The following is a 26,617-nucleotide window of genomic DNA, read 5'->3' as shown; positions in this document are numbered from 1 at the left end:
ATCTGCCGCCCGCCACCCCGTCCACCCGCCCGGTCACCACCTCATTGTCCGATTTCTCTCTCCTCAGACAGCAGACAGCTCCGCCTGGTGGATGGGGGTGGTCACTGCGCCGGGAGAGTGGAGATCCTTGACCAGGGCTCCTGGGGCACCATCTGTGATGATGGCTGGGACCTGGATGATGCCCACGTGGTGTGCAGGCAGCTGGGCTGTGGACAAGCCCTCAATGCCACGAGGTCTGCTCACTTCGGGGCAGGATCAGGACCCATCTGGCTGGATGACCTGAACTGCACAGGAAAGGAGTCCCATGTGTGGAGGTGCCCTTCCCGGGGCTGGGGGCAGCACGACTGCAGACACAAGCAGGACGCGGGGGTCATCTGCTCAGGTCTGGGCTGCACACTGTCCACAGTTTGGGGGAGGGGTGGGGCACTGGAAGATGGGGGTCTGAGCCCTGAGGGAGAGATGCTGAAAGGACCAGAGAAGAAGGCTTCCTCCCATGGAGCCTGTGTTTCCAGCAGACGTGAAGACTAAGTGCTTTCACTTTCTTCTGCAGCAGCTGAGAGTCTGGTCCTTTGTTCTCAGCAGTGTTTCCTGGTAGAGCCATTTCTTACGGTTTCCACATGAAAGCAGGGCTCTCCTTCATTTCCCTGTGGTAGTGCAGTCTGGTGATCTTGTTGACTTTGGAATGAAAGCACAGATTTACTCTGTTCAGTTCTATACGCTAGGAGTCTGACAAGGGATCTGACCAGACCAACACCCCAGTGTCCACAGGGCTGCTTTCTTCCTGGAGGCCCTGGGGAGAACTCCTTTGCCAGTCTTTTCTGCTTCCCATGTGGCCTCATTCCTTGGCTTGGAGCCCATCTTCTTCTTCAGACAACATTCCCTCCCCTGACCATTCTTCAGTGTCTCACCTTCCTCTAACCACACTCAGGAAGAGTATTCCAATTTTAGGGATAATTAGATTGGGTTTATATGGTTAATTCATAATATTGCAGGTTAGTTTCACCATCCCAAGCTCCTAAGTTTCTTGTCTTAATAATGTGTGTAAAATCCCTTTTGAAATATAAGGCAACATTCACAGGATTGAAACACTGGACATAGACATTTGTGGGTTCACTGTTCTGCCTGTTTCTCCACTACCCACATCCCTTTCACATGCTCTTTTACAGGTTTTATCAGGAAACAAGGCTCAGGGCCCTTCCCTGCAGGTGCCTATGTTGGTCTTTCTCTCTGTTCGTATTCACTACATCATTGTGGTAGAAATAGAAAGACAGACATTAATGGACAAAGTCAAGTAAAAGGGAGACAGATTTCAGTCTTGTCACCTAGTGGGTATCTCCTCAGCTGGGTCAGGGGTGAGTGTTCACGATTTCTGGGAAAGAGGAAAACCCAGAGCACTGAGTGGAAAGCTCACTGTGTCCTGTCTCCTCCCCTTTCAACCTTAGAGTTCCTGGCCCTCAGGATGGTGAGCGAGGACCAGCAGTGTGCTGGGTGGCTGGAAGTTTTCTACAACGGGACCTGGGGCAGTGTCTGCCGCAGCCCCATGGAAGACATCACTGTGTCCATGATCTGCAGACAGCTTGGCTGTGGGGAGAGTGGAACCCTCAACTCTTCTGTTGGTCTCAGGGAAGGTTCTAGACCCCAGTGGGTGGATGGAATCCGGTGTCAGAAAACTGACACCTCTCTCTGGCAGTGTCCTTCTGACCCTTGGAATTACACTTCCTGCTCTCCCAAGGAGGAAGCCTACATCTTGTGTGAAGGTGACTTACTCTCTGTTTCTGTGTGTCTGTCCCAATCCTGTAGGATGTCAGTAGTGAGATTTTATATTTTAAAAGTCTAAGTCATGAGTTTAAGTTGGGTCCACAAAATGACGTTAGGATGGAGCTAATTTAATCCACATTTCAACCTTGTTATTTAGAGTTTTAATTTGGCTATAATTCACATAACATTGTATTAGTTTCAGGTGTTAAATGCAAAGCTTATATATTTCTGTATATTGGTAAATGATCACCACAGTGAGTCTAGTAATATCCATCACCATGTATCATTACAATTTTTTGATTATGAGGAGAATTTTTCTTACCAACTTTTAAGTATATAATACAGATTCATTGTAGTCACCATGCTGTACATTACATCTTCATGGAATTCACTTTAGAACTGCAAGTTTGTACCTTTAGACTACCTCCACTTGTTTTGCCCACATCAATCCACATCTTGCCACCACCAAACTGTACTCTGCATCTCTGAACCCCACCTTTTTTTGTATTTGATTTAACATTCCACATATAAATTAGCATAATGCCCTCAAGGTTCATCTATGTTGCTACACATGGCAGGATTTTCTTCTTTTTGTTGGCTGGACATACGTACATATCACCATTTATCCATCAGTGAAGACTTACGTTGTTTGGCTATTGTAAATAATGCTGCAATGATCATTTGGTTGCACAGTTTTTTCAAGTTGGTATTTTGTTTCTTTCAGATAAATACCCAGAAGTGAAATTGATGAACCATATGACAGTTTTATTTTTAATTTTTGGAGAGCCTCAATACTGTTCTCCATAGGGGCTGCATCAACTCACATTCCTCCCTCCCCGCCCCACCCAACTGTGCACAAGGTTTGCCTTCTCTCCGCGTTTTCACCAAGTCCTGTTATTTCTTGTCTTTTGGATAAAAGCCATTCTAACAGATGTGAGATGTTACCCCATTATAGTTTGATTTGCATTTTTCTGATGACATAACATTGTGCGCCTTTTCATGTACCTTTTGGCCCTCTTTATGTCTTCTTTGAAAAAAAAAATGTCTATTCAGGTCTTCTGCCCGTTTTTTAATGATTGTCTGTTGGTTTGCTTTTGCTATTGAGATGTATGAATTCGTTAAGTATTTTGGATATTAACCCTTGTCAGAAATGTAATTTGCAAATATTTTCTCCAACTCCATAAATTACCTTTTCATTTTGTTGACCTTTTCCCTTTGTTGTGCAGAAGTTTTTTAGCTTTCTGTAGTTTCAATGCTTATTTTTGCTCTTGTTGCTTTTGCTTTTGGCATCAAACCCAAAATATCCTCATGATGATTGATGTCAGGACCTTTTCATCCTAATTTTTCTTCTAGGATTTTTAAAATAATTTTAAAAATTTATTTATTTTTGGCTGTGCTGGGTCTTTGTTGCTGCATGGGCTTTCCTCTAATTGCAGTGAGCAGGGGCTACTCTTCATTGCATTGCACAGGCTTCTTATTGCAGTGGCTTCTTTTGTTGAGGAGAACAGGCTGGAGGGCACCGAGCTTCAGGAGTTGTGGCACGTGGGCTCAATAGTTGCTGTTCCCGGGCTCTAAAGCACAGGCTTAACAGTTGTGGCGAATGGGCTGAGTTGCTCCGTGGCATCTGGGATCTTCCTGGATCAAGGATCACACTTGAGTCTCCTGCATTGGTGGGTGGATTCTTTACCACAGCCACAAGGAAGCCCCTCTTCTAGGATTTTTATGGCTTCAGGACTTATGATCAAGTCTTTAATTCATTTTGAGTTAGTTTTTGTGAATGGTGTAAGAGTTTTTCAGTTTCATTCTTTTGCATGTAACCGTCCAGCTTTCACAACACCATTTTTGAAGAGACAGTCCTTTCCTGATGCTATAATCTCTACTTTTTTGTCATAAATTGATTGACCACATATATTTGGGTTTATTTCTGGCATCTCTATTCTGTTCCAGTGATTTTTGTGTCCATTTTTATAGCAATACCATACTGTTTGATTAATACAGCTTTGTAATATAGTTTGAAATCAGGAAGCATGACCCTTCTGTCATTCTTTCTCAAGATTTCTTTGGCTATTCACTCTCTTTTATGGTTCCACACAAATTTCAGAACTCTTTGTTCCATATTTGTGAAAATTTTCATTGAAAAATTTGGATAAGGGTGGTAGTGAATCTGTAGGTTGCTTTATGTAGTGTGATCATTTTAACAATATTAGGTCTTCCAATCCATGAGCACAGAATATCTTTCAATTTATTTGTGCCTTCTTTAATGTCTTTCACAATGTCTTAAAGTTTTCAATAGTGTCTCAGTTTTGACTCTTCCTTTCAGATTTGAGTGTTCTTATTTTCTTTTCCTTGCTTGATGATTCTGACTAGAACTACCAAAACTGTGTTGAATAAAAGTGATGAGAGTAGGTATTTTTGCCTTGTGTTTGATCTCAGAAGAAAAGCTTTCAGCTTTTTACAGTTGAGTAGGATGTTTGCTGAGGGTTTGTCATGATATTTATTTTGTTGAGGTATAATCCCTTTATATCTACTTTGTAAAGATCTTTTGTATCATAAACGGCTGTTGAATTTTGTCACATATCTGTTCTTCATCTGTTGAAAGGGTATGATTTTTGCCTTTATTTTATTTGGTGTATCACATTAATTAATTTGTGAATATTGAACCATCCTTGCATCCTTGGAACAAATCTCTGTTGATCTTGGTGTTGTTATTATTGTTGTTGTTTAGTCACTAAGTTATGCCTGATACTTTGTGGTCCAATGGACTATAGCTAGCGAGGCTCCTCCGTCTTAGATTTCCCAGGCAAGAATACTGGAGTGGGTTGTCCAGTATTCTCTTCATGCATTGTTGAATTTGGTTTTCTAATATTTGGTTGAAGATTTTGCATCTGTATTTTTTTGGGTTATTAGCCAGTATTTTCTTTTCTTGTGGTGTCCTTGTCTGGTTTTGGTATCAGGATAATTTCAGCTTCATAAAATGGCTTTGGGAGTGTTCCTTTCATCCTTTTTGGAGGAGTTTGAGAAGGCTCCACCACTTCATACCATTACACTGGAAATTGGAATTAAAAAAAAATGTTGGTGGGGTGACAAATAGTCAAACCATAGCACCTTACTTCCTTCAACATTTCTCTCTCTTATTCCCCACCTTCCACACACACCCCATTCAGGTATACCTTGAATGATATGTTGGACATTGCCTGAAATCTACAAATGAGAGAATGAAATAGATTAAAGTAAATGAGATAGATATTTCAAAAGCAGAGATTTGTCCCTTTCCTTGCCTCTGTTTCTTCATTTCTTTGTCTTTTCATTCAAAGGCCAAAGTAGTGTTAAACTATTGGACTTTTATTTATTATACCTTTTTGACAATAAAGCACCATAAAATGGATTGTGGTGAACTCTCTGACCCTGAAAGTGAGCAATCACCTCACAGAGGCCCTGCCATCATTTTTTCAGTGGTTCTCTGCTTGAAGTGGGTAGCAAGTTTGGTAGGATGATGTGGAGAGAATACACAAGTTCTCATATTTTATGACAAGAACCATTTACACTTCCATTTTCTTGTGTTTTTTGAACTTACGTGTATTTCTTTCACTTACAATTCTTTTGTGTCTTTTTTTGGTTAATTTTGCTTCCTCTAAATACAAATCTTTCTTAGAAAATTTATTTGAGTCTACTGCACACATTTCTGCCTTACTAGGTAGCTATTTTTTTTTTCTGACTTTTTCTATATATTCCCTTTTTAAAGAGTTTTCTCTCTTTACAGCAATCTTTGCTTGACCAATGTCATACTGACTAACACATAACAGTAGCTTAGAATTCATTTAATAATTGTCCATTGAAAATTGCATAAGTGGGGCTTCCTGGGTGGTCCAGTGGTTAAAATCCACTTGTCAATGCAGAAGACATGAATCTGATCTCCCATCCAGGAAGCAGTAAAGAATCTGCCTGCCAGTGCAGAAGATATAAGAGATGCAGGTTTGATCCCTGGGTCTGGAAGATTCTCTGGAGGAGGGCATGGGAACTCACTCCAGTATTCATGCCTGGGGAATCCCATGAACAGGTGAGCCTGGCAGGCTACAGTCCATTGGGTCACAGGAGTTGGACACGACTGAAGAAACAGCACACACATGCGCACACACCAGGAAGATTTCATATGCCATGGAAAAACTAAGCCTGTGCACCACAACTAGAGAAAGCCCACGTGCAGCGCCAAGACCCAGTACAGCCAAAAATAAATTTAAGACAAGCTTTTTAAAAATCACATAAGTGGAAATTTGAATATAAATTAATTCTGTGCTTATGCACTAATTATTTTTTATATGCACCATTTATTATCAGAAAACATTACCATTAATTTATATTTGCTTTACTATTTTGCTGATTACCGTGAACTTAAAGAAATTCTATTTCACTGAATTTTATTCATCTACATATTCATTCAGTAAATATTTATCAAGCCCCATCATGGTATTTAGAAAAGCTTCTCCATGCATTCTTGTTGAATGGTGAATGTGCAGTCACGATCCTAATAGCAGAACATGGGGTAAATAAGATATGCAAGGTCCTTCCTCTAGTGGAACCTTCATTCAGGGGTATATATGTGTGTGTATTTGTCGTGGAATGTGGACATGATAAACAAGTAAATACTCAAAGGTATTTCAGATATCTTTAAGATATCTTCCATCATCGTTTATATTTTTTCTCTAAAATGTTTAAAATTTCATTTATTTATAGGAACTCTCTACAAATTAACACCACTTACTGCTTTTCTTAAATGCTACTGAAAGTATTTACCGCATTTTTTGCATATGTCTTTAGGGTTGTGTATGTGGGGTGGTTATATGATCAAATATACTATGTTTTACTTTTATGAATTCTGCCTTTAATGCAGTGTTTCAGATGCCATTCTTCATCTCAAAATAGCTTTTAATCATTTCATTTTCTTCAAATAACTTTATAATTTGAGTAAAGAATATTTATAACTGTACTGAATCTGAATTTATTTTACTGTGTGTGATATTGTAATATCATCAACGGATACAAATTACATTTTAGATACCTGATAATTTATTTCCTCACCAAATAAATATACATTATTTCATGATTTCATGGATATGACACCAAAAGAACAGGCAAAAATAGACAATTTGCAAAATATATAAGGAAATCCTACAACTCAAGGGCAAAACAACAACAAGAAAAAAAAGCATAATAACCCAATTAAAAAATTAACCAGAGACTTGAATGGACATTTCTCCAAAGACGATATAGAAATAGCCGATACGTATAGGAAAATATGCTCAATATTATTACTCATCAGAGAAATGTAAATCAAAACCATAAAAGATATCATCTCACACCTCTCAAAATGGCTATGATTAAAAAAAAAATAAGTGTTGGCAAGGTTGTGGAGAAATTGAAAATCTTCTGAGTATTCATCCACATTAGATATGTAAATTTAATCTCAATAAAACTATGACCAAAATATTTGTATGATTTATAGTGACATTTCTTCATTCTTGGTATTGTTAAGTTCATTTTCTCTTTGTTCTTGTTTGGTATTGCTCGGTGGTTATCAATTTTCAAGGAGCCATGTTTGAAAGGTTTTCCTCTGTTTTCTCTATCATGCTTACCTTGGGCTTCCCTGGTGGCTCAGCAGTAAAGAATTCGCTTGCAATGCAGGAGACCACCTACAATGCAGGAGACGCAGGTTGAATCTCTGGGTTAAGAAGATCCCGTGGAGAAGGAAACAGCAACCCACTCCAATATTCTTGCCTAAAATCCCATGGACAGAGGAGCCTGGTGGGCCACAGTCCATGGAGTCGCAAGAGTAGGACTTGACTTAGGGGCTAAACCACCATCACTACCACCATGCTTACCTTCTTTTTTAAAATTAATTTTTGTTCTTTTCTTTGTTAATCCCAACTTCTGTATCCTTTAGGCTTTATTTTCTCTTCTCCTGGTTTCTTAAATAGAAGCTTACATGTTTTTTCATTTTCAGCCTTTCTTCTTTTCTAAATCTAAGGTATAAATTTCCCTTAAGCACTACTTTAGTTGCATTAGAAGAATTTAGTTATATCATATCTTTGCAATCACTATTTCACAATATTTTCTAATGTTTAAATTTATTCCCAGACCCAGGTACTTCTTCGGAAGGATGTTGCTTAATTTCTCCAAATAAGGATGGCTAACTGTATTTTCTTATTAATTCTTAATTTAATCACACTGTGGTCAGAGTAAATACTCTGTATAAATTCAATTATCTGAAGGTTTTTGTCCTACCATATGGTCATTTTTGATAAATGTTCCTAGTGCATTTACAATAATGTGAATTCTTTCATTATTGGGTGCATTGCTCTTTATATATTATTTAGCTAAATGTGTTGATTGTGGTGTTTTACATCTTCTATAGTCTTTCTTCTTTTTTGTATGCCTGGTCTGCATGGTATTGAAAAAGATTTGTTAAAGTTCCCCTAGGTTGATTGTTATTTTGTCTATTTCTTCTTTTCATTCTGTCAAGTATTATTCTGTATTTCAAAGCTGTGTTTCGATATCTTCCCTGGATTCTGATATCTGTAATATCTTTATTAAGGGCGTACCACTGTATGATCATGAAAATATCCTCTTTAACTAAATTAGCACATCTTCCCTTAAAGTCTCCTTTCTGTGACCTTGCTATAGCTACTGCAGCTTTCTTATAGTTAGTATTCACATGTATGTGAGCTTGCTAAGTCAAAACTCTTTGCTAAGGACTGTAGCCAGCCAGGCTCCTCTGTCCATGGGATTCTCCAGGCAAGAATACTGGAGTCCATTTTGCTTTTCAATTCTGCATGACTGTACTAAGGAGAATGATTCTAATGATAGAGGATTCATGGCTGCTACCTGAGGCTTCTGATGAGGCCGGTTCCTGACTCCATTTCCTTTCATCTAATCCCTTTAACTCTAAGGTCAAGGGCACCAACACATGTGTTGTTTATAAGGAATCCATCCAGCAGCCAGCCCATACCTGTGACTCTGAACTCATTCAACTGCTCCGGGTAGAGAGACTAACATTTCTGGTAAATCTTTCTCAGATGCTGTGCAGAACTCTACAAATCAGAGGTTAACACTTCTGTCATATTTCCTGGTTTTGCCCATTTTCAATGTTATTATTCTCTTATAACTGCTGTAAGAAACCAGACTCAGGTGCTGCCCCAGTGCAGTGACTCCATGTCAGAACCAGGGGACTCTGAAGCCTCAGAGGAGAGCGCCCTCTACTGCTCAGGTGAAGGTCCCACAGGAGAAGACCCTTACCCCCTTGTCAATGCCCGGTTGTCCCATTTCTCTCTCCTCAGACAGCAGACAGCTCCGGGTGGTGGACGGAAGAGGTCCCTGCGCCGGGAGAGTGGAGATCCTTGACCAGGGCTCCTGGGGCACCATCTGTGATAACGGCTGGGACTTGGACGATGCCCGCGTGGTGTGCAGGCAGCTGGGCTGTGGAGATGCCCTCAGTGCCATGGGGTCTGCTCATTTTGGGGCAGGATCAGGGCGCATCTTGCTGAACACATTGGACTGCAGAGGAAAGGAATCCCACGTGTGGAAGTGCCCTTCCCAGGGCTGGAGAGTGCACAACTGCAGTCATGAGAACGATGCAGGAGTCGTCTGCTCAGGTATGATCAATGTATTGCCCAGTGATGGCAGAATGAAAAGTGCCATGGAAGCTGGTGTCTGATCACTGGGGCAATAGGATATAGATGGGCTAGAGAGGACTGAGACAGACCCATCCTCCCTGAATGCACAAAGCTTCTGTGGGTGATGTGCTTCATATAGTTTTCTGCTGTAAGTCTCTGCTATTTCTTCTCCAGTGATCTTACCTGACATAATAGATTAAACTATTCCAATGAATATTGATCTTCATAATGAAGATGAAGATCAATCACATGAGACATTTTCAAATCGACACACAAATCCCTTTGCACAGTTAGCCTATGGGAAGGGAGGGCTAGAATGAGGACACAGCTTCGTGGATGGAGTTGTTTCTGTATGTACAGGGTGAGACATTATTTTACACTAGGTTAGTAGGAGTGGAGGCACAGAGGATGTCATGAAACAGATCAGACAGGAATTGATGGATTTGTGCCAAATTGCAAATCTCTTTTGAAATTTTAGATGTAAATATTCATAGGCCTTTGCAGGTAAGACCAGAGAACTTTGGATGAAGTGCTCTGAGTCACAGGTTCTCCTTTGATTGTTACTATCAGAGATTCTCTGCCCATTTGTTTCTTTAAAGACGTCTGTATAGGACAAAACTTTGGAAGAACACTTAGCCATACACTAACAAGTCAAAAGTGGAAACAATACAATTTCTGTGTTCTATGGTAAGAAATTATATAGTTTATACCTGATGACTTCCATGATTTAAGAAAATTGAATTTGGGGGTTTATTTGATATGAATAGGAGTGATGGGACAAATGTAATTTTTGAAGAAGGTAGAAGAGAGTTATAGCAGCTGGGAGGGAGAGGGATTGTAATAGGAACTGAAAAAGGCACATGTGGGGTGTTCTGAGCAGCACTGATGGTCCAGGAGTGGTGTGGAGGATGCTGTGTGTGCCTAAGGATGCAGGATGTCTGTACAGCAAGAGACCAGAGAAGGATATATTTTTATTATATTTAGTATCCTTATCCACTGACATCAGCCTTCTATCCCACAAACTTTCTTACAGTTTTCACACACATAATCTTCCACATAAAATTTAAATTCAAATAGAAAACAAAAAAGAAGTCTTAATTTGTCTCAGAAGAGTCTATCCTTATGTGTATAAGACTTTATTGATTATTCAGTGTATATTCAAGCATTTAACATGTATCAGGGTACATAAAACAGCATATAACAAATATTTCTTTCGTGTTCTGCCTAACCTGTAATCTTATGGGGTTAATATAGCAACTAAAAAGTGTTGACTAAAAATTCTTTAATTAAAATGTGTTGCCTATGAGCAAACTCCCAACCAGACCAGACTAGGAGTTCTAACCTGTGTCTCTCTGGGGAAATGAAAGTGATAAATAATAAAAGGCAAGCAGACCATCTTCTCTCTCACCATTGTATAAGTGGTCAAGCTGATCCTTCAAGTCTTTAATTTCTTTTAGGTCTTTCCTGTTTTCTGCAGTAGATTTTTATTTTGTTAGAATATTCTTTCTGAACCATCAAAGTTCACATATTTATATAATCAGAATCCTTTACCGGATGGAATTTCACCATGTACATAAATTATCATGAGCATACTTCGAAACCAGACAAGTGTGTTAAAGAAAGTGTTTTATGTTGTGGGTTTCTTTTTTATTTGGATTACCTTCCTCTGCCCAAAATATGGTCCCTGAAGCTCAAACCATGATCATGAGTTTTTTTCTTTGGTCTCTCCCTCAGTTTCATACCCCATCCACTCCCCATTTAACCTACCACACACCCTACCTCACTCCACTCCTACAGAAGTTCTTCCCATTCAGAATTTCCTTTGCACCCATTTGTGGTTCTTAAGATTGTTTTCTCTTGTCTGCAGTGGGAGAAATGGGAAAGGTGGCAGGGTGAAGTGGTTGATGGGAGGAGCACAGGGGACAAAATGTGTCAAAAACTTGTTGGACAAATATTTACCCCAAACATTCTATCTTTCATCCATATTGAGATTTTTGCAATTTGAAAATTTCTAAATTATGTATGGCCTATTCACTCTCTGGGCTTCCCTCATAGCTCAGTTGGCAAAAAATCCACCTCCAGGGCAGGAGACCCCAGTTAGACCCCTGGATTGGGAAGATCCACTGGAGAAGGGATAGGCTATCCACTCCAGTATTCTTGGGCTTTCCTTGTAGCTCAGTTGGTAAAGAATCTGCCTGCAATGTGGGAGACCTGGGTTCGATCCCTGGGTTGGGAAGATCCCCTGGAAAAGGGAAAGGATATCCACTCCAGTATTCTGGCCTGGAGAATTCTATGGACTGTATAGTCCATGGGGTTGCAGAGAGTCAGACATAACTGACTGACTTTTACTTCACTTCACTATTTGCCCTCTGCTCTCTTCCTCTTACTCTCTTTCTTTACAGCACAGTAGCTATTTCTCAAGAACCCAAATAGGAAAGGAACAAACAGCATCTGGACAGGATTAAAATTCTTTAACTCATCTTCACTCTTTAGCATTTCCTAAAGTTCACATGTCTAGTATGAAGTAATTAAAAACCTCACCTGTTTTGCATGCTCCCACTGAGAACTCACTCTCTCCCAGGTTCTTTGATAAATTCTAAGCTTTCAAGAAAGGATGGCTATGACCAGCCCCTTCTCCTATGACTCTGAGCTTTCTTCCTATCCAAACTGATCTCTGGACGACTTTCCAAAATCAGGTCACCTAAGAAATTCTTGGAATTTTTCACTGTGAAAAATTATAAGAAACATGTGTGAAATCTTGTTATGATGTCTAGCTTTCCTCCTGTTAAACCAGAAGTCTGTCTACTGTCAGCGAGCACTCACAGATCCAGCCTGTGTGATTTTCCTTATCTTCAGAGACTCAAGTGTTGGTTCCTGAGAGAAAACTGGCCAGTATTCTGGCCCCAGAAATCTCAGGATGGCCCTCTAACCTTGTGTGGCTCTTAGTCGTCTAACCTCTTGAGGCCCATGGATCTTCTTCACTCTGGGTTAGTACAGCTCTGAACCTGAGCCTGGTGCCCACTACAGAGCAGTATCCTTGGGCTCTGTAGTTTCCAGGCCTCTAGATGAGAAATTCACATTCCTAATTAACCTCAAAATGCATGTTTTTGGAAATCAGCCATTTCAAACTGACCCTGAAAATCCTTCAGGGTTTCTTTTCAGAAACTTGGTCTTGAAAATACTTGCTCATGAAATTCTGAGAATAACTGTCCAATTCTCTTTCCAGGCACCACTCCTGGAAAAGAAAAATTTTCACATTATTGCCTGTGACATTGTTTCCAATTGCCAAACCAGGTCTATGGGCACTCACTGGATTTCTTGTTGTTGTTTTCTTAGGATTTGTGCGTCTGGTTGGAGATGATGGACCCTGCTCAGGACGAGTAGAAGTACGTCCTGGAGAAGACTGGACCCCAGTGTCTGATGGAAACTTCACACTCCCCACTGCCCAGGTCATCTGTGCAGAGCTGGGGTGCGGCGAGGCTGTGTCTGTTCTGGGACACGAGCTCTTCAGAGAGTCTGATGGCCAGGTCTGGGCTGAAGAGTTCAGGTGTGAAGGGGAGGAACGTAAGCTCTCGTGGTGCCCCAGAGTGCCTTGTCCAGGGGGCACTTGTCACCACAGTGGAGCTGCTCAGGTTGTTTGTTCAGGTGAGATGCAGGTCAGGACTAACCTCCCTGCACACACTGTTCAGGTGAGAAATCATGAGATTTTTCTGAATTTCTGTCTTCTTCTACCAGCATACTCAGAAGTCCGACTGATGACAAATGGCTCCTCTCAATGTGAGGGGCAGGTGGAGATGAAGATTTCTGGACGATGGAGAGCACTCTGTGCCTCCCACTGGAGTCTGGCCAATGCCAATGTTGTCTGTCGTCAGCTCGGCTGTGGAGTCGCCATCTCCACCTCCAGAGGACCACACTTGGTGGAGAGAGGTGGCCAGATCTCAACAGTCCGATTTCACTGCTCGGGGGCAGAGTCCTTCCTATGGAGTTGCCCTGTGACTGTCTTGGGTGGTCCTGACTGTTCCCATGGCAACACGGCCTCTGTGACCTGCTCAGGTAAGACAGGAAAGGGCTATTGGTACTTAGGATGCTCCTGGAGTGAAATGTCCTGAAGAGCAGAAAGTGAGGGAAAACTGGCTTTGGAAGATATTTCATGATGAAATATGGTGCTTCTCATTGTTCACTCATTTTTCAGATTAGGGCAAGAAGTGTGAAGGGGAATAATATATTTTAAAGCAACATTGACACATGATCATAGAAGACAGTGTATAAGCAATACATGTAGACTTCAGTCATGTACCCAGAGCAGCAAAGAGAACATTCCCAGCCCCAAGAGTCACTGTTGCCTCCAATAACTGGCCTCCCTCCTCTCCAGGGAAAGCTGCTTATCTAATTTCTACTACCATAGAGTGTTTTATCAGTTTTTGAACTTTATATAAAATCATGCAGTGTGTTTTCTTTTGTGTGTGACTTCTTCGACTCAACATTATGTTTAGGATTCACTCATGATGTTGTTTATAGCAGTACTTTATTCATTTTTATTACTGTAGAATATTGCTTTCATTGATACCATGGCCATTGATCCATTCAACTGATGTTAGAGATTTGAGTTGTTTCCTGCTCTTGACTATTATAAATATGATGCTAGAATGTAGCATGACAATGACTTGGGGCGCAAATATATGTTACTTATTTTGTGTGTTTAACATTTGGTATTTTCTTTTTCTAAATGGTACAGTATCCTTTGATGAAGCAAGTTTTTAATTTGAAGGAAATATTAATATAACTTACCAACTTTTCCTGGTATATTTAATACTTCTTGTATCCCTTTAAAAAGAACTTTCCCTTCTCCAAGATCATGAAAATATTCTCTTAGAGTATCTTACAAAAGTTTCTTTTTCTCTTGCATGTAATTGTACGTTCCTTCTGGGATTGATATCTGTGTAAGATAAGTCATGTTTCACATGGACATCCAATTCACTCAGAATCTTTTTCTGGAGAGACTTTTCCCCCCCCTGCAGTGCTACCTTTATCTTAAGCAGAAGAGCACATATGTCTGAGTCCTTTTAAAGACTCTGTATTCTGTTCCACTGTATCATTTGTCTATCTTTGCACCAATACTGCATTTTCTTAATCACTATAACTTTATAATAAGTCTAGATAATTTTAATTTACAGGGGTTACTTTATACTAACTCCTTTAACTTTGTTCCTTTTCTTACCGACTGTGTTGGTCATTCTTGGTGTTTTGTATTTTGTCTAAATTTTGGGATCTGCTTGTTATTTTTCACACTCCCTAAAAAATTAGCATAAGAGTATTTTGATTAAGATTAGATTTAATCTACACAGGAATTTGAGAATGACTGACTTTGACAATTTTGGATCTCTCAATTCATTGACATAATTTTTATTGTTGTTTAGTCACAAACTTGCATCCAACTGTTTTGTGACCCATGGACTGCAGTCTGCCAGGCTCCTTTGTCCATGGGATTTCCCAGGCAAGAATACTGGAGTGGGTTGCCATGTCCTCCTCCAGGGCTTCTTCCTGACTCAGATATTGAACCCACTTCTGCACTGGCAGGCACATTCTTTACTACTGAGCCATCTGGGAAGCTATTGACATAATATATCCCTCCATTTAGCTAGGTCTTGAATTTCTCTCAGAAGTTTTGTCCACCTTCTTCTACATTTTTCCTAAGCATTTTATTTATTTTTTTAATGTTATTAATAAGTATTTCTTTTATGGGCGATATCCTAGGAATGAATTATCTCTGACTTGTTTTCACCTTTTAACATTTTTTAAAAATTTTCATGTAATTTGAGACTTACTGAAAAGTTAGAAGAATAATATAAACATTTCCAGATGACCTTTAACTGGAATCCCTCAATGCTAGTTTTTGGTTCATTCTGTCTCATTTCTCTCTGAACATATAAAATCTTTCTGGATTAGGTTGCTGTCATGATGTCCCTTTACCACTAAAATACTATGAGGAATTTCCTTATGTAACCACAGGTTCAGTCCAGTTCTCAGCTGATTGCAGCCCCAGATGATACCTAAGTGCAAGCACTGAAAGACCCCAAGACAGAACTGTTGAGTCTTTCCTAAATTGCTGACTCAGGAAGTCTTAAGCAAAATGAAGTATATATTTTTTCCTCCAGTGGCTAAATTTTGGGGGGAAATTTGTTACTCAGCAGTATAACCAGGACACTTACCATGTGACCTGCAGTTATGTTGGTGCAAAAGTAATTGCTGTTTTGCATTATTGAAATTTGCCATTTGATATTGGAATGTATTCTTAAATAAATGTGGTTATGTTACACATCATTTAATGTGTATTTCTTGCTTTTTATTTTGCTATGGTTTATTACTTGCTGCTTATTTCATATGTATTTTAGATTATAGACATGATGTTAGACACAGAGCAATTTCAAGTGATTTTCTTATTCGAGTTCAAAATGGGTCGTAAAGCAGCAGAGACAACTTGCAACATCAACAATGCATTTGGTCCAGGAACTGCTAATGAACATATAGTTCAGTGGTTGTTCAAGAAGATTTGCAGGGCTTCCCTGGTGGCTCTGCAGTAAAGAATCCGCCTGCCAATGCGGGAGATACTGGTTCAATCCCTAGTCCAGGAAGACGCCACATGCTGCAGAGCAGCTAAGCCTGTGCATCACAACTATTGAGCCTGTGCTCTAGAGCCTGGGAACCACAACTACTGAAGCCCAGAAGCCCTAGAGATTGTTCTCCGTAACATGAGAAGCACCACAGTGAGAAGCCTGTGCACTGTAACAAAGACTAGTCCCCACTCGCCACAACTAGAGAAAAGCCTGAGCAGCAGCAAAGACCCTGCAAAGCCAAAAATAAATAAATAATAAAGAATTTTATTTAAATGAAGTTTTGCAAAGGAGATGAGAACCTTGAAGATGAGGAGTGCAATGGCCTGCCATTGGAAGTTGACAGCAACCAATTAGAGCAATCATCAAAGCTGATCCTCTTACAATTACATGAGAAGTTGCCTAAGAACTGAATGTTGACCTTTCTACAGTCGTTTGGCATTTGAAGCAAATGCCGAAAGGTGAAAACACTTGATAAGTGGGTGCCTCATGAGCTGACCACAAATCAAAAAACTTGTCATTTTGAAGCATCATCTTCTCTTATTTTACACAACAACAATGAACCATTTCTCAATTGAATTGTGACCTGTGATGAAAAGTGGATTTTATATGACAACTGGCGATGACCAGCTCAGTGGTGGGACTGAGAAGCTGCAAAGCACTTCCCAAGGCCAAACTTGCTGCCAGTCTGATCCACTACAGCTTTCTGAATCCCAGCAAAACCATTACATCTGGGAAGTATGCTCAGCAAATCACTGAGATGCACTAAAAACTGCAACACCTGCAGTCAGCATTGGTCAACAGAAAGGTGCCAATTCTTCCCCGTGGCAACGCCTGGCCACACATCACACAACCAACGCTTCAGAAGTTTAATGAGTTGGGCTACGAAGTTTTGCCTCATCTGCCATATTCACCTGACCTCCCGTCAACTGAATACCACTTCTTCAAGCATCTTGACAACTTTTTGCAGAGAAAATGCTTCCACAACCAACAGGAGGCAGAAAATGCTTTCCAAGAGTTCCTCAAATCCCAAAGCACAGCTTTACACTACAGGAAAAAACAAACTAATTTCTCATTGGCAAAAATGTGTTTATTGTAATGGTTCCTATTTTGATTAATACAGATATGTCTGAGCCTAATTATAATGATTTAAAATTCGTGATCTGAAACCGCAGTGATGTTTGCACCAACCTATTTATTGCAACAAATAATAGAATATTTGTCCTCTGATCTTCTGTATTAATAACTGCCTTATGCTGATCTAATGCGCTTATACATTCATTCTTTAGTTCTTAAATTCAAATATTAAGTTTCTTAGCTCTAGAACTTTTATTTCTTTTTTGTTAAAATTTCTCTGCCAAGAAAAACATCTTTTCAATTAATCTTAAGAGCACTTTAATCAGGGCTATTCAAATTCTCTGTCAGGTAACTCTAATAGTTGAATATTTGGGGAAATTTTTGGGAATGTCTTCTTTTTCCTTTTGGTTTTCCATTTGATGTCTTTTATATAAGTTTTTTCCCTTCTGTTAGTGACAGACATGGAAGATGAAAACTTTTAGAAATCTTTCAGAAAAGATTTTGTTTTGTTTCTTCTGTTTTGATATAGATTTAGGTATAGAACCCACTATTTAACTCGTTCTCAGTGTAAAGCCTGGCTTAAACAAAAATTGTGGCACTGTCAGAGGCAGACCTCTCCATGGAGAAACTGAACTCTATAATAACTTCACTACTGTTACAGCTTTCATCTCAAACTCCATCACTAGGTTATTATTTAGTTTAATTCAGTTTCCTGTTCTTCAGCCCAACCAGACCCCAGATCATTGCTGTTTCTACAGGAAACCAGACCCAGGTGCTGCCCCAGTGCAACGACGCTGTGTCTGAACCAGCAGGCTCTGTGGCCTCAGAGGAGAGCGCCCCCTACTGCTCAGGTGAGGGTCCCACAGGACAGAAGATGCTACTCAACCCCTGAGGTCACCACCCCATCGTCCCATTTCTCTCTCCTCAGACAGCAGACAGCTCCGCCTGGTGGACGGGGGTGGTCCCTGTGCTGGGAGAGTGGAGATCCTTGACCAGGGCTCCTGGGGCACCATCTGTGATGACGGCTGGGACCTGGATGATGCCCACGTGGTGTGCAGGCAGCTGGGCTGTGGACAAGCCCTCAATGCCACGAGGTCAGCTCACTTTGGGGAAGGGTCAGGGCCCATCTGGCTGGACGACCTGAACTGTACAGGAAAGGAGTCCCACGTGTGGAGGTGCCCTTCCCGGGGCTGGGGGCGGCACGACTGCAGACACAAGGAGGACGCAGGCGTCATCTGCTCAGGTCTGTGCTGCACACTGTCCACAGGCAGGGGGAGGAGTGGGGCCCTGGAGGACAGGGGTCTGAGCCCTGATGGAGAGATGCTGAAAGGACCAGAGAAGGAGGCTTCCTCCCATGGAGCCTGTCTTTCCAACAGACATGAAGACTGGGTGCTTAAACTTCCTCCTGAGGCAGCTGAGATTCTGGTCCTTTATTCTCAGTAGTGTTTCCTGACAGAGCTGTTTCTTACAGTTAACACTTGAAAGCAGGGCTCACTCTGCAGTTATCTGTGGGAGTAACACCTGGAAATCCTAGGTTTCCCAGGTTGTGCTAGTGGTAAAGAACCTGCCTGCCATTGCACGAGATGTAAAAGATGTGGGTTCAGTCCTTGGGTTAGGAAGATCCCCTGGAGAAGGGCATGGCAACCATTCCAGTATTCTTGCCTGAGAATCCCATGGACAGAGGAGCCTGACATAGTGAAAACTCATATTTTTCCTTTACGGTTCTGTTTGCTAGGAGTCTGAAGAGAGTCTCCGTGGGCCAACATCCCAGTGTCCACAGGGCTGTGTTCTTCCTGGAGTCTCTGGGCAGAAGTCTTTTCCCAGCTTTCTCTGGTTTCCCATGTGGCCTCATTTCTTGGCTCAGAGCCCTCTTTATTCTTCTTCTTCAGACAACAGTGCCTTTCCAGCCGTTCTCCCTCACTCACATTTCTCTCTGACTGGAGCTGGGAAAGATGATGCATTTCTCAGAATAGCGGGTTTAAAGATGTGTAAGGCTGGGCTCACATGGTTAATCCACAATATTTGAGCTTTATGTCTCCATCCCAAGGTCCTTATTAATCACGTCTGTAAAATCTCTTTTGAAATGTAAGGTAACTGTCACACATTCGGGTATTAGGCTGTGGACATCTCTGGGGGTCCATTATTCTGTCAACCACCTCACTGTCCACATCATTTTCTGTTCTTTTAGAAGTTTTGTCAGGAATCAGGATTCAGCTCCCATCACTGCAGCTGCCCAGTTTGGTCTTCCCTTCTGTTCATATCTACATTGTTGTGGTAGAAATAGGTATACAGACATTAATGGACAAAGTCAGGTGAAAGGGAGGTAAAAGTCAGTCTTGTCACCCAGTGGGCATCTCCTCCGCTGGGTCAGGGGTGTATGGTCACTATTTCTGGGGGAGAGGAAAACCCAGAGCTCTGAAGGGGGTGCTCATTGTGTCCTGTCTCCTCCCTTTCAATCTTAGAGTTCCTGGCCCTCAGGATGGTCAGCGGGGACCAGGAGTGTGCTGGGTGGCTGGAAGTTTTCTACAACGGGACCTGGGGCAGTGTCTGCCGCAGCCCCATGGATGATGTCACCGTGTCCATCCTCTGCAGTCAGCTTGGCTGTGGGGACAGTGGAAGTCTCAACACCTCTGTTGGTCTCAGGGAAGGTTCTAGACCCCACTGGGTAGATGGAATCCAGTGCCAGAGAACTGACGCCTCTCTCTGGCAGTGTCCTTCTGACCCTTGGAATTACAACTCATGCTCTCCAAAGGAGGAAGCCTACATCTCGTGTGCAGGTGACTCACTGTCTGTTTCTGTGTCACTGCCAACCATGTAGGATGTCGTTAGTATGATTTCATATTTCCAAATCTAACTGATGGGTTTTGGTTGAGGCTACAAAATGTAGGTGTATGTTTGTATTTGTCTCTGTGTCTGTTTGCTGTTGTTATGGTAAACAACTAATTAGATAAAGTAATTTCAGCTGCTGATAACATACAGTGAACCTCTCAGCCAAGTAGATGATGAAGCTTCTGTGGTCTCTTGTCATTTGACTGTGACAAAAAACCTTAGATACTCATGTTTGGCGACAACACTTCCCCCAGCTATTGCTGATCCACTGTATCCCTGTTGTTTGCAGTAAGAAGACCCAAGAGCTGTCCAACTGCTGCCCCCTGCACAGGTATATCAGCCCACTGCCTCCCCTGTGGCTCCCAGGGGCTCCTTCCTCCCACCAGGGCAGTCACAAGAGGGGCTGCTGCCTTTTCAGACAGAGAGAAGCTCCGGCTCAGAGGAGGAGACAGCGAGTGCTCAGGGCGGGTGGAGGTCTGGCACAGCGGCTCCTGGGGCACTGTGTGTGATGACTCCTGGAGCCTGGAAGAGGCTGAGGTGGTGTGTCAGCAGCTAGGCTGTGGCCAGGCCTTGGAAGCCGTGAGGGCTGCGACATTCGGCCCTGGAAATGGGAGCATCTGGCTGGATGAGGTGCGGTGTGGGGGCCGGGAGTCCTCCTTGTGGGAGTGTGCTGCGGAGCCCTGGGGGCAGAGCGACTGCAAGCACGAGGAGGATGCTGGTGTGAGGTGCTCTGGTGAGTGAGGGGCTCAGGGTCCACCCTGGGTGAGCCGGGCAGCACAGGGGCACTGGGCTGGACCAGGCGTGGTGGGGAGTTTGTATTCAGACAGTGTCCAGGTCCTGGGGCCCTGATCTATGATGCAGAAGCTGGGAGGACTGGACACTGATATTGTGGAGACTGAGGAGTGATTTCAGGCTCAGGAGGGAAAAGGTTTGCCCTGTGTTCTGGCCAATTCTTCTTCCCCATACTACTGTTTTTCTCTTTAGGTGTAAGGACAACACTGCCCACGACTACAGCAGGTACTGTGATCCATCCACGGGCAAGGGAGAATACTCAGTACTGGGGACATGTTCTGTGGGCTCTCTGACAACTCAGAAGAGGAAAGAGTCTGAGGAGCCATGGCTGTTGGGGAGCAGCCAGGGCATTACACTGGGGAAATCCCCTGCCTTGATGTCCAGGGTCTAATGTTCTCATGCCCGGGGTCCAAGGAAGTCTGGTTTCCATGTTGTAGAATCTAAGGATCTCCCACCTGCCTTGAGTGTTGCTCCTCATCACAGAGGTGCAGGTCCCTGGACTGTTTGATGTTCTATTTCCTGAAGCCCAAGGAGAAGGGATGAGCTGGGTCCTCAGAGGCTGTCTCGGCAGGGCAGCTCCCTGACAATCCCCATCTCTGCCTCAGGGCCACACTGGCCAGAGTGGAGTTGACTTGTCTCAGGACGAGACCCGGGGGAACCCTGACACTGTCTGAGGCTGAGACGCCATTGTCCGGAGCTCCTGAAAATGCTGACACAGAGATTTCTCTGTGCCCAAGACTATCTTCAGCCCTTTTTCCTGTTCTCCTTAGGGACCAGAACAACCTCAAATCCTCTCCCTGGCATCTTCTCCCTGCCTGGGATCCTCTGCCTCATCCTAGGGGCCCTTCTCTTCCTGGTCCTCATCATCTTGGTGACTCAGCTACTCAGATGGAGAGCAGAGCGCAGAGGTGGGCTGCAGGGGGAACTGGGGACCAGGCAGAGTGTGTGGAGGCAGGAGATAGGGCAGGTGTGAGGAGGGGAACCTGGGCCAGGTACTGTTCTGAGTTGCAGACTCCATGTGCTCCATGCTGAGCTCTAAGGGCTGAGTAGACAGAGGTTCTTAGGACTGGGGTGTGAACTCTCATAAGTCATGGCCTGTCCTGTGAGACCAGACAGAGTTGGCGCTGAGCTGTAATCAGGGTCAGACAAAGGGAGAAGGTAGTGACATTGTGCATGGGGTAGGAGACGATGCTGAGGTCCTGGCAGCCCCCATGTGAGCACCAGGGAGATGAAGGTGGGCTGGCTGGATCGGGGTATCTGGGGAAGCTTCTCTGACCTGCTGGGGGATCTCTCAGCCTTATCTAGCTATGAAGATGCTCTTGCTGAAGCTGTGTATGAGGAGCTCGATTACCTTCTGACCCAGAAGGAAGGTCTGGGCAGCCCAGGTGAGTGTCTCTGTCTGCCCTCCTGGGATCTCTGGTTGTCACCACCCACTGGCTGTGCACATCTTCTCAGCATCTGCAGACCCCATGTGTGCCCCAGGCTCACAGAGACGGCTCCTCCAAAGAGGCAGGATGGCCTCTCAGAGCCCCGTGACCTCCCAGCCTCTGTCTACACTGCAGAAGCCAGGCTTGTCCCTTCTCAGCCTTAACACAGGTCCTGTGGGTGTGGGGAGGAAAAATTCTGTGTGTTGTGTGATGTTTGTCTCCACATGAGGCTTCCCGTCAGATTTCTCACTGACTAAACTGCCGTATTACACCAGGGATGGTGAGGACAACAGTGACTACAGATCCACTCCAGGAAATAGAGGTGGACCTGCCTTGGCTGGGCTCTGGGGAGGAGAGTTTCCCTCATAGAGAGGAGATTTAAGGGGAATGGTTTTCCGTTGATGGACCAGAGGCATCCCTTGTGTCCAGATGGGGTTCGTCCTTCTCTGGCTGTTCTGTGATGTCTCATGTCGGGGCTGGTCTCTCTGTGTCCAGAATCACCACAGCCACACAATGTTTTTAAAAAATAACATCTGTAAAGCACAATTTGTCAAAATACTTTAGCAATGCTCAGTGGTGAAAGAGTTGCTTTGAGATATGTAGTTTCCCCCAGAAAATATTAAGATATGTAAAATTGTGTTTTGGCTTATGGACACATCAAAATGAAACATGCTCTTAGAGAAAAAAGTCTTTTGAAACAAGGAGTGACTGGTGCCTCTATTCAGAAACTCAGAAACTCTGGGTCAGAAGGTATCTTAGGTATTCCCCAGACCAACCCACTTACTGTGGTTTCATCCACTCCCTTGTCTGCTCTTGGAACCCCCAGATCAGAGGACTGATGTCCCTGCTGAAAATTACGATGATGCTGAAGAAGTACCAGTGCCTGGAACTCCTTCTGCCTCTCAGGGGAGTGAGGAGGAAGTGCCCCCAGAGAAGGAGGATGGGGTGAGGTCTTCTCAGACAGGTGAGTGGGGTCAGTTCATCCCCTGCAATCTTTCTATCTGAAAAGAGTGAATTTTTGCTCCTCAATGCCCAGCCTCCCTAGAGATTCAAAATACAGGTAATCTCATACATTTGGTAGCATCATCTTGACCATATGCCATATTTAATGCTGTCAGACTCCTTGCAAGGAGTGATGAATCACTCTGCTTTTGGCATTTATGTCTCCATAATGTGACATAAACTTATCACTTTGTATGTGATATACTTGCATGAAGATTTATAGATTACGGAATTTCCTGGTGGTCCAGAGGTTAGGATTCTGCACTTTCACTGCTAGGGCCTAGGTTCAACCGTGGTCAAGGAAGTAAGATCCCACAAGCATTGTGTCATGACTGAAAGAGAAACTTATCAATTAATTCAACATTTTGAAAAGAAAGCTAAGCACTGAAGAATTGATGCTTTTGAACTGTAGTGTTGGAGAAGACTCTTCAGAGACCCCTGGATGGCCAGGAGATCAACCCAGTCAATTTAAAGGAAATCAATCTTGAATATTCATTGGTAGGACTCAGCTGAAGTAGAAGCTCCAATACCTTGGCCACCTGATGTCAAGAACTGACTCCTTAGAAAAGACCCTGATACTGGGAAAGATTGAAGGCAGGAGGAGAAGGAGATGACAGAGAATGAGATGGTTGGATGGCATCACCGACTCAATGGATATGAGTTCGAGCAGGCTCTGGGAGTTGGTGATAGACAGGGAAGCCTGGTGTGCTGCAGTCCATGAGGTCACAGAGAGTCAGGCATGACTGATTGACTGAACTGAACTGAACCAAATTCAAAGGTGGAACAAGTGTTTTAATAATATCTTTGCACGGTCACATACATGAAGGCAAACCATTCAATATCACAGTAATCCAGGTCTATGCCAAATCAGTAATGCTGAAGAAGCTGAAGTTGCCATTCTGTGAAGACCTACATGACCTTTTAGAACAATCACCTAAAAAAGATGTCCTTTTGATTATAAGGGACTGGAATGCAAAAGTAGGAAGTCAAGAGATACCTGGAGTAACAGCCAAATTTGGCCTTGGAGTACAAAATGAGGCAAGGCAAAGGCTAATAGAGTTTTGCCAAGAGAACACACTGGTCATAACAAACACCCTCTTCCAACAACACAAGAGAGGACTCTACACGTGGACATCGTCAGATGGTCAGTACCGCAATCAGATTAATTATATTCTTTGCAACCAAAGATGGAGACGCTCTGTACTGTCAGCAAAAACAAGATCAGGAGCTGACTGTGGCTCAGATCATGAACTCCTTATGTCAAATTCAGACTTAAATTGAAGAAAGTAGAGAAACCCACTAGACCATTCAGGTATGACCTAAATCAAATTCCTTATGATTATACAGTAGAAGTGACAAATGGATTCAGGGGATTACGTCTGATAGGCAGAGTGCCTGATGAATTATGGATGGAGGTTCGTGACATTGTACAGGACGCAGGGATCAAGACCATCCACAAGAAAAAGAAATGCAAAAAGGCAAAATGGTTGTCTGAGGAGGCCTTACAAATAGCTGAGAAAAGACGAAAAGTGAAACCAAAGGAGAAAAGGAAAGAGATATCCATTTGAATACAGAGTTCCAAAGAATAGCAAGGAGAGATAAGAAAGCCTTCCTCACTGATCAATGCAAAGAAGCAGGAAAACAATGGAATGGGAAAGACTAGAGATCTGGTCAAGAAAATTACAGATACCAAGGGAATATTTCATGCAAAGATGGGTACAATAAAGGACAGAAATGTTATGAACCTAACAGAAGCAGAAGATATTAAGAAGAGGTGGCAAGATCACACAGAAGAACTATACAAAAAAATCTTCATGACCCAGATAATCATGATGGTGTGATCACTCACCTAGAGCCAGATATCCTGGAATGTGAAGTCAAGTGGGCCTTAGGAAGCATCACTCTGAACAAAGCTAGTGGAGGTGATGGAATACCAGTTGAGTTCTTTCAAATCCTAAAAGATGATGCTGTGAAAGTACTGCACTCAATATGCCAGCAAATTTGGAAAACTTAGCAGTGGCCATAGGACTGGAAAAGGTCAGTTTTCATTCCAATCCCAAAGAAAGGCAATGCCAAAGAGTGTTCAAACCACCACACAATTGCACTCATATCACACGCTAGCAAAGTAATGCTCAAAATTCTCCAAGCCAGGCTTTAGCAGGACATGAACCATGAAATTCTAGATGTTCAAGCTGGACTTAGAAAAGGCAAAGGAACCAGAGATCAAATTGCCAAAATTCGCTGGATCATCAAAAAAGCAAGAGAGTTCCAGAGAAAGATCTATTTCTGCTTTATTAACTGTGCCAAAGTCTTTGACTCTGTGTCACAGTAAACTGATATTTCAGTAGCTGCGAGAAGACACTCATTCTCTAGAAAAGAGTATTTCTCCATCTGAGGGCCTGTGTAGTTTCTGGGGAGGAGATATCTGTGGCTGCACCTGTGATACTATTTGTGGACATTTGGGGACAGGAGTCAAGTCAACTAAGAGCAGACTTGGGTTGTGAGTGAGGAATTCAGATTTTTCCTGTCTCCAGTCTACCTCTTATTGTGAATTTGCATCTATCACCTGTGAAAGGAGAACATTTAAATTCCTTTTTATGATTCTTACCGTTGCTGGGCATCTCCTTGGTATTGTGTTGCCTGGAAGCAGGTCTCCCAGAGCTCCTGAGCACAGGTCTCCTGTGATGCAGGATTTCCCCATGCACTGAGGCCCAGGAGACGACATGCACTGGATCTGAGAGGACAGCTGGGATCCATCCTCACTGGAACTCATGTGAAATAGTCTGAGCCTCCCTCCCCACACCTGGGTCCCAGGGATGCTTTGTCATAAGCACTTGCTTGACTCCCTTCCACCAGAGTGTTCTGTCCCATCCTCGTGTCTCAGTTCTAATCAAACTTCTCTTTTCTACTTCAGGCTCTTGTCTGAACTTCTCCAGAGAGGCAGCTGATCCTGGGGAAGGAGAAGAGAGCTTCTGGCTGCTCCAGGGGAAGAAAGGGGATGCTGGGTATGATGATGTTGAACTCAGTGCCCTGGGAACATCCCCAGTGACTTTCTCGTGATGCTGTATTAACTAGGAGATGAAGCCTCAGATATTCTAATTGCCTGTATTTCAATAGAGTAATGCTGACCTGGAATTGTGTCATATGAAAATTGCTCAAAATGAAATATTCTGAATAAATTAACTTTTTGCTGTGCTGTTAATTTAGCAAGCTCCATGTCAAATGCTTTTAGAGGATTGGTCCTCAAATGCCATCTTTCTCAAAGGAAATGCAAGATTAGTTGGCTGACCTGCTTTCTCACTTGTCTTAGAGGCTAAAGAGGGCATTCTCACAAGTGCTCCAGGTCACTTTTATTTAGAAAAGAATGTAAACTTGGTCTACATTCTCACACTCCTTCCTAACAAGATGAACTCATGGAAAAACAAAACAAAACAAAACAGTTCTAAACACCTCT

The 26,617-nt window shown here is 42.8% G+C and overlaps 1 protein-coding gene across 1 annotated transcript in view; it reads left to right on the top strand.

The window, feature by feature from the left end:
* The window catches only part of LOC113892401 (antigen WC1.1-like), a 57,524-nt gene extending 31,159 nt beyond the window's left edge, over positions 1 to 26,365 (top strand). The window contains exons 7-21 of the mRNA XM_027541221.1: positions 68 to 382; positions 1,443 to 1,757; positions 9,090 to 9,404; positions 12,762 to 13,070; positions 13,161 to 13,478; positions 17,872 to 17,964; positions 18,042 to 18,356; positions 19,576 to 19,890; positions 20,232 to 20,273; positions 20,361 to 20,675; positions 20,927 to 20,959; positions 21,505 to 21,642; positions 22,030 to 22,119; positions 22,988 to 23,125; positions 26,078 to 26,365. Coding sequence (XP_027397022.1) covers positions 68 to 382; positions 1,443 to 1,757; positions 9,090 to 9,404; positions 12,762 to 13,070; positions 13,161 to 13,478; positions 17,872 to 17,964; positions 18,042 to 18,356; positions 19,576 to 19,890; positions 20,232 to 20,273; positions 20,361 to 20,675; positions 20,927 to 20,959; positions 21,505 to 21,642; positions 22,030 to 22,119; positions 22,988 to 23,125; positions 26,078 to 26,223 — 3,197 coding nt within the window. The 3' untranslated portion in view covers positions 26,224 to 26,365. The remainder of the gene's footprint in view (positions 1 to 67; positions 383 to 1,442; positions 1,758 to 9,089; positions 9,405 to 12,761; positions 13,071 to 13,160; positions 13,479 to 17,871; positions 17,965 to 18,041; positions 18,357 to 19,575; positions 19,891 to 20,231; positions 20,274 to 20,360; positions 20,676 to 20,926; positions 20,960 to 21,504; positions 21,643 to 22,029; positions 22,120 to 22,987; positions 23,126 to 26,077) is intronic.
* Positions 26,366 to 26,617: the final 252 nt, after the last annotated feature.

The sequence above is a fragment of the Bos indicus x Bos taurus genome, chromosome 5, assembly GCF_003369695.1.
Source record: "Bos indicus x Bos taurus breed Angus x Brahman F1 hybrid chromosome 5, Bos_hybrid_MaternalHap_v2.0, whole genome shotgun sequence".
NCBI lineage: Eukaryota > Metazoa > Chordata > Mammalia > Artiodactyla > Bovidae > Bos > Bos indicus x Bos taurus.
The sequence above is the reverse complement of the archived record's forward strand: the minus strand, read 5'-3'. Positions and strand labels throughout refer to the sequence as shown.